Raw genomic sequence first — 13,266 nt, 5'->3', positions numbered from 1 at the left:
ATTATAGCTCAACTGCCACCTTAAACCTCATGAGATCTTAAAGTTATCTTAATATAAGAATACTGTGAATAAAAGAAATAACTTAGAAAACACCCAAATATGAGCTCTGAAGTAAGCCGAAGCATTGTAAACCACACACCACCGCCCTCTCCCAGGTGACATTTATAGTACCTCCACAATGATTCTTAATTTTTCTCACAGACTACCAGGGAAAGCAAAACTAAATGATTTGCTCATGAAGCTGAATTCAATATCAGAATGCAGTAGAAAAGAAAAAAAAAGATAAAGGTGCTACAGAAATGATTAGAGAGCATCTTTAATATGTTCTATTACAAGCTTCTCAAAAGGGCACAGTTCAAAAGTGCTAAATCACACAACTAAAATGCAGACTTCTTTTCTATTTCCAATTTTATGTGTTCCCCACACAGGAGCTTGTAGTGTCCTTTTTAAAGGGCACAAGTGGCCACACACAAAGCAAAAAATCTAAACTGCACAGCCATCCAGTCTGTCTAAGTATTCACACAGAGTAATTGATGTATCAGCATGCTCCTGAATAATTCAAAAGTGCAGCTGCATCAACACCACAGATATAATGCTAAACAGGAAGCACTGGGTGCACAAAGAGATAGACACTTCTTTGTAGGATGTACATACACCTCTGGGGCACAGTAACACATTCAAGCCTTGCTTTAAGATAACCTGCATGTTCAAGTTCATGCATCAACGCTATGGACCATGAAAGTACAAGAACAACACATCTATGGGCAGAGGCAAGCACATGGCAAACATCTAAGTTTTATTCAATCAAAAACACACTTTAGCTGCATAACTGACACATTAAAAGAATATGAATTATGCCTAATTTGTCATAAAAATCATTTGCAAAACCACTTGCCTTGCAACTGAGTACATAAAGAGAAAGTCATTATCCGGGGATCCAAAGCTCTTGCTGTAATCCATGTATTTTTTTTGTGTTGTATTCTTTATATCTTTTATTACGGATTCCATTTCCTTGCTGAGGTTTGTTTCCGACTGAATGAAAAAATACATTTGAAAAAACAAAAATGGCAAAATTAACACTTAAGATGCCATAAGCAGGCCAGAAGTAATTGTTACACTATGTAAAGCAAAAATTATTAAAGCAAAACTATAATTTATTCAACGATAAAGAATGGATTTTGAAATCATAACCTGAAATATTGAAATATCATTATATTTAATGTGTCTTGTTACCTAAAATACAACATCAAATATAAAGGAACCCAGATATCATATTAGAACATGCATTGGCATATATCTTACAGAATTAGCAGCATGGCCACACAAATCTAAAAATCTGTTTACCATATTCCTTAATTATTTTCATTTATTATTTTTTATCATTTGTGTTATTAACAAAGCTTAACTTTTTAGTCTTACTTTTTGATTTATTTATGCAGGTCTCAGAAACTTGTCATTCACACATGTCAAGTGAGATAACTTCACAACAATCACCAAAAACTAGACATAAAATAGCAGGCACTAAACGTATGACTCCCCAGAAAATGGCTTTCTATATGGCAAAAGGAGTTCTCTTGCTTGTTGAAAGAAGCAAGAGATCAGGTAATAAATATTATAACTTGTTAACTTATTACATTAGATTTCCCAAATACTAATACTAATCTGAATGGTGGCTCAAGTTAAACTTTCCAGTTACAAAATTGTACTGCTTATAACTATAGCAAGATGTGTCTGTGATTTTGTTTTTCACATTAAGCAAATTACCTCCTGCTGCCACAATAATGACATGCAAACTAACACCACTAAGACTAAGAAAATGCTAATTAACCTCAGCCACAGGATGAAACTGTATTGCTGTATTGCTCAAAGGTGAAACAAATGAATTCATGGAATCTTTTAAAGGGACTCATATTAACAGGAGGTTATCCTGGCAACTGAATGCAAACCTCAAAAAATCTAATCAAAGACTTTTCTTCCCCTGTCAGGTGAGGGAATTTAAAATGTTTTTTTACATTGGTAATATATTAACATTGTCTACCACAGCCTGGAATGGGAACTTTATTGAGCAAAACAGGAAGAAGCTGGAGAGATAGCTGTAAGGAAAATCAAAGGCTCTGTGTTCTTCCCTCAGTCTCCACCCTGCATGTAATATGCACTACTGCTTTAACAGTAGCAATTATACTATGCTAATAGTGTGTGTGACGCCTTGCAATATTTGCTACTTGGCTTAACCATTGTGTAGTATAGTGTTGTATTATAGCTTTTATCTTGCAACTTGTTTTTTTTTTAATACTATTTGAAGATGTTCGTGTTTTGTACTGTTTGTACTTAGGTGTTGTTATGTTGCCGAGTATGAGTTACTGGGCTAAGAAAAGTTCCGCCAAGTTTTGTTCAGTGGCAATAAACAGAACTTTGACTTTTCTCACATTTTATTGACCATATGACCGTAAAAACTGCCAGAAGTAAATCACTATATTTAATTCTTAAATGCTGACACTGTTTTGCTGTGGTGAATAAATACTTCAAGTTGCCAAAGTAATATTCAATAATTGTTATGTGGGCTGGACATTCATTTATAGCTATCATGTTAAATTTATATTTACTTTTACATTTATTTGAGTAGCACATGCTTTATTCAAAGTGACTTACATACGAGGTAATCTGAACCAAAATAATGACACCAGAGGAAAAAAAACATCTAAAACAAGCTTACTTCAGTGTTGTAACACAACTTTGTCTGTGACAGGATGAAGAACTTGAACCTTGTTGTTCTGGATTGAGTCGCCATTGAAATGACCATCATTATGTTGCTTAATTAACAAAACTGGTACAAAGAGTGATCTTTAATGCAGAAGCTTTTAAATAAAGGCTAAATACTTGTAAATTCAAGATGATATGAACAATATTATTATTATTTCAGTTAAATTCTTGCATACTGCTCAAAGGCCAAATTCAGAATTAAATCACTAAAGATCCTCGAAAAGGGAGAGTTTAGGACTTTGGCTGGGTCACTCAGGATTCTTGTTATGCAAACAAATTAGTCTTCTACCAAAGCTTTAAATTTTTAGTGGACTAAAATAAAAAACCCTAAAAATATTAATTTTTGGACTTTGATATATTTCTTGACAAACACCTAAATTTGCCTTTACAAATGTTCTTATTAAACATCTGAGTCTGCAACAAAATTACAGACTGGAACAAGATGTAGGGGAATGATTTGTAATATACCAAACATTGAAAAAGATTAAAAGCACTGTGCACACATTTCCTTTGAAAAGTGAAATACTTGCTGTGGAAAAAATATTTAAAGTAAAAAGACATTTATAATAGCTAAAAAAATAAAATACATTTAAAAATAACTATTAGCAATTGGAAAGATCATGAACATAATTTGTTTATTCAACAATAGTTTTAAATTGTATACGAGTGCATCTAAAACTGAAGCCATAATATCTCAAATATTTGACAGTACTACCCGGGATATCAAGTCTATGCTGCTTAAGTTTATATTAAGAGAGGCTTTTTTGCTGTAATCCAAATATTTAGTGATTGATATACTGCTGTATCTATATACGAGTTCTTTTTGACTAGCCGAGTGTTAAACGCAATACCAGACATTTATTGTATGCAAGACTGTGTTTGTGTATGTCTAAGTGTCTCCTGTAATGGACTGGTATCTGTCTACAACTGATTTCTATCATTTATTACCGACTGTTGCCATAGATATTAACCTTCTGCAATCCTGTACTTGAAAAAACAACTTTAACATTTACATATATTAGTTTAAACAAATAATTATTACTAGGGTAAATTTGGACAAATGATAAAAGAATAAACAAAAAAAAACACTTGATTAACTTGAGCCAGGACTTGAAAGAAAAATAAAATATGCCCCAACGGCAGGCTTGCAAAATAAGCAAACAAACAAACAAACAAATATATATTATAAAAGCATCTAACCAATGCAAGCACATTTGAAAAAAAATTCCATTAAACATGGCCACATCTGTAAGCATTTTAAAATAAGAGGGCTTTGAAAGAACCACACATTTGACATTGAAGCATAATGTCATTCAGAAAAAGTTTTAAGACAAGAGGAAAATAAATAAAAGATCCGTCAGCCTTACAGTGATGCTTACAGGATATGATCCTGGCTGTTCTTGAAACTCTTCAACTTCTTTTACAAGTGTCACTAAACTCTTGTTATTCTGACCCTGCCAGGGCACTCTTGCAACACCTTTTCCAGGGTGACATGGCAGGACACTGTTTGCAAACTGTCTACAGAGGGGGCATGTGAACTCTCCTTTGTCAACTGAGAAGCCCTGAAGAACCTGGTCATTCTGGTGGGAAAGAAAAAAAAAAGTACTGGATTAACACAAGATAACTTTCACTTCTAAATTAGAGTGACTTGATGTACCCCTGTCACCTGATTAAAACAATGGACACAATCGAGTAACTGAAACAACATGTACTAACTTGTGTAAAAAATGGATATCCAATACATTATGTCCTATTTTATCTTTTGAAAATATGACAAATTGCAAAACACACATTATCTATCTATCTATCTATATATATATATATACACACATATATATATATATATACACATATATATATATATATTGTGAACCTCGCCCCGGACACAGACAGGCAGACACGTTGATGTCACCCACAAACACAGGTTTATTTTCCATTCTTTTACAATTCGCTCACCAACCCCAACTCCTTAGTCCAGGCCAATCCAATGCCTTCTCTTTTCTTCTTTTCCTTTTCTCTTTCTTTCTCTTTTCTTTTCTTCCCACCGCCTCCTTCCTCCTCCAGACGTTGCCACTCTTCCACCCGACTCTTGTCAACGACTGGAGGGAGGCGCCTTTATAGGAACCGGATGGGCTCCAGCTGCTCCCCGCAATCTCCGCGGACACACCCCGTGTGGCGGAAATGCCGCTGCGCACCCGAAGCCGTCCGGCGCCCCTGTCGTCTTCCCCGGCACTTCCTGGTGTGGCGGAAGTGCCGGGCTCCCGGAATAAACAGGCACTGGGCGCCGCCTGGCAGTGGCCACGGGTCCCTACAGGGCTGGGCTTCCAAGCCCTGTACCCGAGGCCCCTGCATAACCAGGACGGACGCCCCACTCGGTCTGGAGGAGGCACTCGCCTCCCCGGTCCTCCAAGCGTCCCGGCCGGGCTCCTGCCCGACCGGCAACCGCACGGGATAAACCGGCATCGGGCGCCGCCTGGCGGTGACCACGGGCCCCTACAGGAAGGGCTTCCATGCCCTCAACCCGTGGCCCCAACAGAACCAGGACGGACGCCCTGCGGTCTGGAGGAGGCACAAGCCCTCCTCACGTCCTCCTGCGTCCCGGCCGGGCTCCAGCCCCAGCCGGGACCACATATATATATATATATATATATATATATATATATATATATATATATATATATATATATATATATATATATATATATATATATATATACACACACACACATATACACAGTACAGGCCAAAAGTTTGGACACACCTCCTCATTCAATGTGTTTTCTTTATTTTCATGACCATTTACATTGGTAGATTTTCACTGAAGGCATCAAAACTATGAATGAACACATGTGGAGTTATGTACTTAACAAAAAAAGGTGAAATAACTGAAATCGTGGTTTATACTCTAGTTTCTTCAAAATAGCCACCCTTTGCTCTGATTACTGCTTTGCACACTCTTGCCATTCTCTCGATGAGCTTCAACAGGTAGTCACCTGAAATGGTTTTATGGTTAATGGTTATGGTTAAGCAGTAATCAGACCAAAGGGTGGCTATTTTGAAGAAACTAGAATATAAAACATTTTTTTCAGTTATTTCACCTTTTTTTGTTAAGTGCATAACTCCACATGTGTTCATTCATAGTTTTGATGCCTTCAGTGAGAATCTACCAATGTAAATGGTCATGAAAATAAAGAAAACACATTGAATGAGGAGGTGTGTCCAAACTTTTGGCCGTACTGTATATATATATATATATATATATATATATATATATATATATATATATATATATATATATATAACACATTTGCTTTGCTCAAAGGAACAGTTTTACTATAATGACATTTTCCAATTGCTAGTCACTTCCTTCACTATACAGGAAGTGTGGCCAAGTACTTAAGCTGAACTATGGAACACAACGTTGCAGGTTTATCTCCCACCAAGGATTCTCCGAGTAAATTATCTTTATCTCCATGAGGCAACATGACCTGACCCTTTAGCAGGACAATGCCAGGCCAAATACAGCTAATATGGTCAAAACATCCATGAGGGATGCTGGCGTCAGGCCCTTCTGCAGGAATGGGATAACATTCAGTCCTGTTCAATATACTAAAATCTTAAACCAGATTATTTCAATCGAGAGATGAAATAAAGTGATCACCTGTGCACTTGCCTTAGAAAATGTTTCTTTGTGAATGCTTCCCCCATTTTTTTAACCATGGCTTCTGGATGTGTGTGCAAAACAAAGCCATGCATTACCTACAAAATCCTTAACTGTAATCCGGTTGTGGGTTTACAGGGCCAAATAACCAGGTAATGCGCAGCGTAATGGGCTAATCTGGCTTCTGGCTTCTCAGAGACCAGGTTTCCCAGCTTCTCTAACCGAAAAAAGGGTTTACACAGCTTTTTAGAAACAATGTTTCAGTGAATAACTGGGTTATTAACAATCAAGTAAAATTAAAGACAGATTTTAAAAGACAGTTCAATACATTGTACATAGTTCATAGCCTAGCAAAGACAAGAAACCATTCCACTGTACCAAGGAGGACAATAAACACTGAAGCAACACAGATTAAATAAACAAAATATCCCCAGTTGGCTGGTTATTTGGGAAAGCAAAGAATGTACCTGGAATAATGAAGAAAAATGTAACCATGCATGTCGCATGTTTACAAATATAGCACTGCGTGCCCTCCAGTGACCAGAGCCCCCTATTCTGCACAATAGTTTAAGAAACATAGCGTGTAACCTTTGTAGTCTGAGATTTAAACATATAACAAGGCACAGTATAAGAAGTATACCTTCGGATCCTTACTGATCCAAAAGTGATCTGTATTTAAATGATATTATCCAGAAAAATCAATAATAAAGTGAAATGAAAGGTATACTCTGGTTCCTGACTTCAGCCATAACCATCCTATTGAAATCACTTTGCCTAAAATGCACCAGGGACCTGACAAATATCATTTAAAAAACTCCAATGAAAAACAAAAACTCCATTTACACTGTACAAACAATAAACCGGTCCTGAAAAATAGTTTTAGAATAAAATAAGATACTCTAAAAATGTTTACTTTTCTTTGGTACATATTCACATAACAGCAACTTATTTAAAAATTACACTTTGTAAATTCTAACAAGTATTTTTTATATAGAAGCATTAGGGATGTATCGTAATAATGTGTCTCTATTTGACATACAATGTTTTAATTGTCTGTCTCTGGAAATCACTGCTGCTGTCAACTGATAAATGCTAGTACATCTTGTCTGCATGTGACATTATAGCTTCCAGGTGCCTCACGGTATGTGCTTAAATCGAATACCACTTGAAGACAAGGCCACATTTAGGTCACAGGCTGTCAGACTGATTTTATTTTATGATGACCTCCTACTTAGTCACACACACAAAAAAAATCTATAATAGATGGGGCGGGTTTGCAAGTGTATATTATATATATATATATATATATATATATATATATATATATATATATATATATATATATATATACACACACATACATACATATATACATATATATATATATATATATATATATATATATATATATATATATATATATATATATATATATATATATATATACATACACACACATACACACACACAGTCATGGCCGGATGTCAGATTTGGCTTTTTTTTCTCTGTTTTTTGTGTTGTTCCAATGCACATAAAGGAAATAAACATGTGTATACCAAAACATTTGTAATTGCAACAATTTTCTGGGAGAAATGGTGCATTTTCTGGGAAAATTCCATGGGTGCCGATAATTTTGGCCATGATTTTTATATATATATATATATATATATATACTGTATACATACATACACACACACTCTTTATTATTTGTTGTGTGTGTATTTCATCACCAGCATGCAAAATCAAATCCTAGCAAGTACCAAAATTCAGACTTTTTTTTCAGTTAAAGTAGGTAAATCAAGTAAGATTGTTGAGCCTCACGCTCCAGAGGGTCAATAATCTTACTTGATATTCAAGATTGCAACCTGAAAGACACATAATCAACATTTAATCTTTGAAGATTTAATAATGTGCAAAACAAACTTATCACATTATAGTGTATGATCTAAAGAACTATAAATATTCACCATTTAAATTTGCAAGATACAATCAATATGGCTCAACAGTGAGTAGCTATTATTAGGAGCAGTACAGATATGTTGTAAATTTTATCTCACTGATATTTTTTTTCAGTCAAACTGTATGAGTTTAAACTACAAATAAATCTGAATTAACTACAAAAGACCATATCAAAAGGCAGAAATGGTAATAAAATCAAGACAGAAAAGAACTAAAAAGGGCAACATAACACAGAAACCTATCTATGCTTAGTCCAAGTTATGTAACACCCAAACTGGCACTGTCAAGTTGCTGTGTTATTAAATTAATAAAATTGTATCAATAAGCAAAATCATTATTCTTGTAATTACCTTTCAATATAACAAACATTTACTTACCCTTAAGGACTCCATATATGACTTATGACAATCTATGTGCAAAGTATGTCCACATGTTTGCACATAAACACCTCCCTCCCAGCCAATTGATATTGACTGTAAACATGAACTCTAAATGGGAAAGAAAAACTTTAAAGTGAACAGCATCACTGTAGTACGGCAGAACAATATTCAAATTAAGATCAATAACCACAAATAAATAAAAACCTCTCCTTTTTAATCTTATGTTAATAACTGCAAACTGAAAGTCGAGTTACAATGTTGACTTGAAACAGAATTTGCTTGTTTTTGGTGTTTTTTTGTAGTAGTAGTAGTATGTTCAGGGAGGTAAATTTCTAGTGATTGTAGTTTTTTTTCTTGTCTTTCTCTCATCAGATGCATCTGGCACTTCCTGTTTAAGTAAGCATATGTCTCCTGTATTACGATATACTTCAGTGCGGAGGTGCTTCCCAAATCATGCTGAAAATAGCATGGCTTTGTCAAACATTCTCAAGATACAGTGGTGAATGGTGAAAACAATTTGGACGGGGCACAGTTTTTTGGGGGGGGGACAAACTGAAGCAGCACTTACCTATTATATAGTGCCTTTTGTATCTATCTATTACAGAGTGCTTTTCAATATCTATCTACCTGGTCATTCCAGATGCTCTCATGGTCCAATACCAGACCCATGGTACAAATCCAGGCTAAAATGTATTATACCCTTTCCACCATGCAGCCCAATCGGATGTCAGCATTCCCGTTTCTACCATGCTCCAAAACTTCAGTCAGTGACATCCACAGTCCCCTTTTCTTCTCATAACTGGTGCACCTACCACTCAAATTTTATACTACACCTGTCTCTAAATTGCCCAATCCTCTGCCAACTTGTTTATGGTGAGGTTTTTGGCAGAATGAGGAACTAAAGTCCACACTCCACCTTCGTAATCTTCCAATAATGTGCACTTCCGCCTGTCCTATGACACATCCATAGCATATGTCCAATCCAAACCTTATTCTGCCTCGGCTAATAGAGTACCCTGTCCTTGGCTACTTCCACTGTATTCCATAAATCCACTTCATACAATCACTAGTCCTTTTCTTAAGTCTTGTATGCTAGTTTATCATTTACCATACCCACAGAGTCATTCTCAGCCTACTTTTATTCAACACTTGCTGCCAGTCTGCCCAGTGTTATGCATGTTTGCTAGGCTTACCTCACCTGGACACAAATTCACATTGTAAGATCAACAGACCCCCCATATCTTAAAACATAACTCGCCCCCCAACCTGTCTTGTACTACATCCACAGGACAAGTCCAACCTAAATCTTATTCTGCCTTTACAATCAGGATACCTATATTTCCTTTAACATAAATTTTGACCACCTTTCCTTCAGGCCTGAAAATTTCTCCATTCCTTTCTGATTAAACTGAGTCATTTCACTAAGCCTGCCAAAACATTTAGCCTCATGCTATTGTCTAGATCAATGTTTCCGAACCTTTTTTCTTTAGTGTGACACTTTTTGTAATCAAAAACATCTGAAGGCACACCACTATCTTACTAATTACAAACTTATTTATCTTATACATGTGCTCAACATGGGCAGGACTACCGGAGAGGCCTGTAAAAAAACAGCTTCAACATCAGCATTCACAGACACAGCACTTAATGACCACTTTGCTGGCATCTCTCTGCTGCTTCGTCCCTTGTCTGCCCCACTCTGCCTCAGAGGCAACTCGTATCCCCACTACCCACTGGTCCTAAGAGACTCGCTAGGAACCACACACCCAGGGCAGATGGACTCTACCAGCCTGGAGATGCGGCTGAACAGCTTTAAGTGCTGTGTTTGCAACATAGGAGAGGATTTTATGCCATATTCTTCAGGCAGTCCTACCCTCCTCGGACAGATCTCAACCACCCGAGGAGGTAGTCTCTCTCAGGTTCAGACCCAGGTGTGCTACACTATTATTTCCACGTCACACCTGGGTAGCTTTCATGGTGCACCACTGTGCCATGGCACACTGGTTGAAAAACACTGGTCTAGATGACTGCGGCTACTTTAATGCATCTTTCATTTTTCAGAAAGATGTTTTAGGTTTCACACCCTTGTCCACAGTGTTTTAGTACCAACACTTTGAAACAACAAACAGAAAGCAAAAAAGGGCACTACTTACATCACCTTCAATTAGCAACCTCCATTTGTCATAAATAGAACTGGAAAAAGTCTATGTGTAAATCACTTTCCTGTTGCTAAACTCATGTCAGGTCTGTCCAGACAAGCATGTTTTTATCTTTTTTTCCTAATTTGAACGATTTATTAAGGGGTGTTTCATTACAGAAATAACCAAATTTTCTTTAATTTTTAAAAGTCCCACTTGAAGTTGCCATTTCCCTAAACTTGTGTTTGCTTATCTAGAGTTACGTTAATTATGGGTGTGAACTGAGAACTATTGACCTGAACATGAAATAGTGCATTGACAACTGTCCAATTACATTAGATTAAAAAAACCTACAATAATACTAATTTGTTGCCAATAAACGTGGGAATGTCCAGGGCACAGAGAGCTGTGTCCCCAGAAAAATCTGAAAACAGCCAATTAAAGGGCAGCTTCAGTTCACCTGCCTGGCAAAAAAAATAAATACTTGCATACATTCTCATTTGGCTGGCGTCCTTCATTCAGGAAATCTAGACATTCACACAAAAATTAAACAAATCAGAACCAATTTGTAATGGACATTGACATGTGCTGACACCAGGCACACTGTACAAGTAACCAATTTTCTTCGTGATTATTTTGCATTACCTAATTAATTTAAGTGGAGTTTTTAAAATATTTGGAGGGAGGGTGGTGCCCCAGCACGCCACATTACAAAAATGCCACTGCAGAGATATTAAATAATATGAAAGAAACTTTTCTATTCATCTCTCCACTCTCTGACCTAGTTTGTCTAATTCAGAGTCATGTTCAAACACTCTTATAGTCTCCAGGAAAACATTCCCATTCAACCGACAAAACTACCCCAGCATGCACGTCTTTGCTGCAGCACCTGTTGGAATTTTTTAATGAAATTCTAAGATGCAAGAACTCCAAGAATTACTCCTCCTTTACCTTAGATAGGTTCCTTCCTGATTGGGAACCCACAAAAGACGTGTAGAGCTTTGGTCATTGCTCTGTGCAGAGACCATTAGTAATGCCATCTTGAAAAGTATCCATTCATACTCAACATTCTAGATATCCCACAAGATACATAAGTGGGTCTTTAGGAGGTCACAGTTGATCTCATGTTGAACAGGCTCTGCTATACATTCCCAACAGACTCTGAATACTCATTACCAAATTGTTGCGTTTATCAAATGACGTTAGACTGGACACCACAAGTACAAAGTACAATATTGACCACTGACCTAGAGTGGGATATATTAATAGATGCATTTGTGCTCAGCATAACTTTTTATGTATAATTCTTGACTTGCACAGAAATCTATCAACAATTCAAGATTCTTATCAGGCAGGCCAATGACACTGATACAGCAATGTGCATCAGGTGGAACCTGTAATGCTGAAACTATTATCAACCTAAAGATATGTATATAGTATACAACTAGGACATTTACAATTATTATCCATCATGTAAGAGATAAATGTACACTATTAAAACATACTTGTCTGTGTCTTTAACAAGTAAAACACACACATGTGGCATGATACATTAGAATATTAAAATGTGCATTTATTACTGCTGAAAATTCAAGCTAAGCACTTTCACCTGGAAAACAGAAATAAAGGCTACTTACATTAGAGTAGATTACAGTAGAGCATTGTATCTAATACAAACTTAAAGTGACAACTGACTATATTGTACATATAATGTTAGATCTTGGAAAAACAAAAAGAATTCCTAACAATTTAATAAAAACTAAACTGAACTTGAGAAACACAGGAGGGAAAAAGAATAATACAGTACATTTTTAAGTTAAAGATAAAAGCACATAGGAGAGAAGAAAAAAATTGTTCATAGTAAAGTATATAGCAAATGGTCAGTATTTTCAAAGATGCTTTATTTCATTTCAAACATTCATCTATCCATTTTCAAACCAGTTTGTCTTATTTTAAAACAGAAAAATGAAATAGTGTAACTCATGAGTCATAATTAAAATAAGACAGAATTCTGTAATTTTATTTTTTTTTTTTTAACAAAAGCCTCAGAATATATACTCTGTGACTAAGCAGAGGAGGTAAAACACTTACATCCTTAAAGAAACGCTGCAACATCGTAAGTCTGACGTCACTGGCTGCCCCGCAAGTATCCTCAGGGTAAATGTGCTCTTCATCACTGGTTGGCAGTTTTTTTGGCTCACTGCTCTTGCAACGATGCCCCAAGACTGAAAAATATTAAGAAAACAGAAGCTTAAGATGATGACATTGATATGGTAATAAGCTACTGAAGTGCAATCCTATTTTTATCCATTGCATCTGACAGTTTATTGATATGAAATTAAAATATGATTTGTTTCTACAAAAACTG

The 13,266-nt window shown here is 36.1% G+C and overlaps 1 protein-coding gene across 6 annotated transcripts in view; it reads right to left on the bottom strand.

Annotated features, from left to right (window-relative positions):
- Positions 1-13,266, bottom strand: part of ubr3 (ubiquitin protein ligase E3 component n-recognin 3) — a 268,225-nt gene that overhangs the window by 98,794 nt on the left and 156,165 nt on the right. For 4 of the 6 annotated variants that reach the window (XM_039757590.1, XM_039757589.1, XM_039757592.1 and 1 more), the window contains 4 exons: positions 12,990-13,123; positions 8,758-8,868; positions 4,128-4,340; positions 896-1,032 (listed from right to left, as the gene is read on the bottom strand). In XM_039757590.1, the coding sequence (XP_039613524.1) occupies positions 896-1,032; positions 4,128-4,340; positions 8,758-8,868; positions 12,990-13,123 (595 nt within the window). The remainder of the gene's footprint in view (positions 1-895; positions 1,033-4,127; positions 4,341-8,757; positions 8,869-12,989; positions 13,124-13,266) is intronic. The other 2 variants (XM_039757591.1, XM_039757594.1) reach the window with 1 other exon arrangement.

This window comes from Polypterus senegalus, chromosome 6 (assembly GCF_016835505.1).
Source record: "Polypterus senegalus isolate Bchr_013 chromosome 6, ASM1683550v1, whole genome shotgun sequence".
Taxonomy (NCBI): domain Eukaryota; kingdom Metazoa; phylum Chordata; class Cladistia; order Polypteriformes; family Polypteridae; genus Polypterus; species Polypterus senegalus.
Note: the sequence above shows the minus strand (reverse complement) of the source record. Positions and strands in the feature narration are given on the sequence as shown.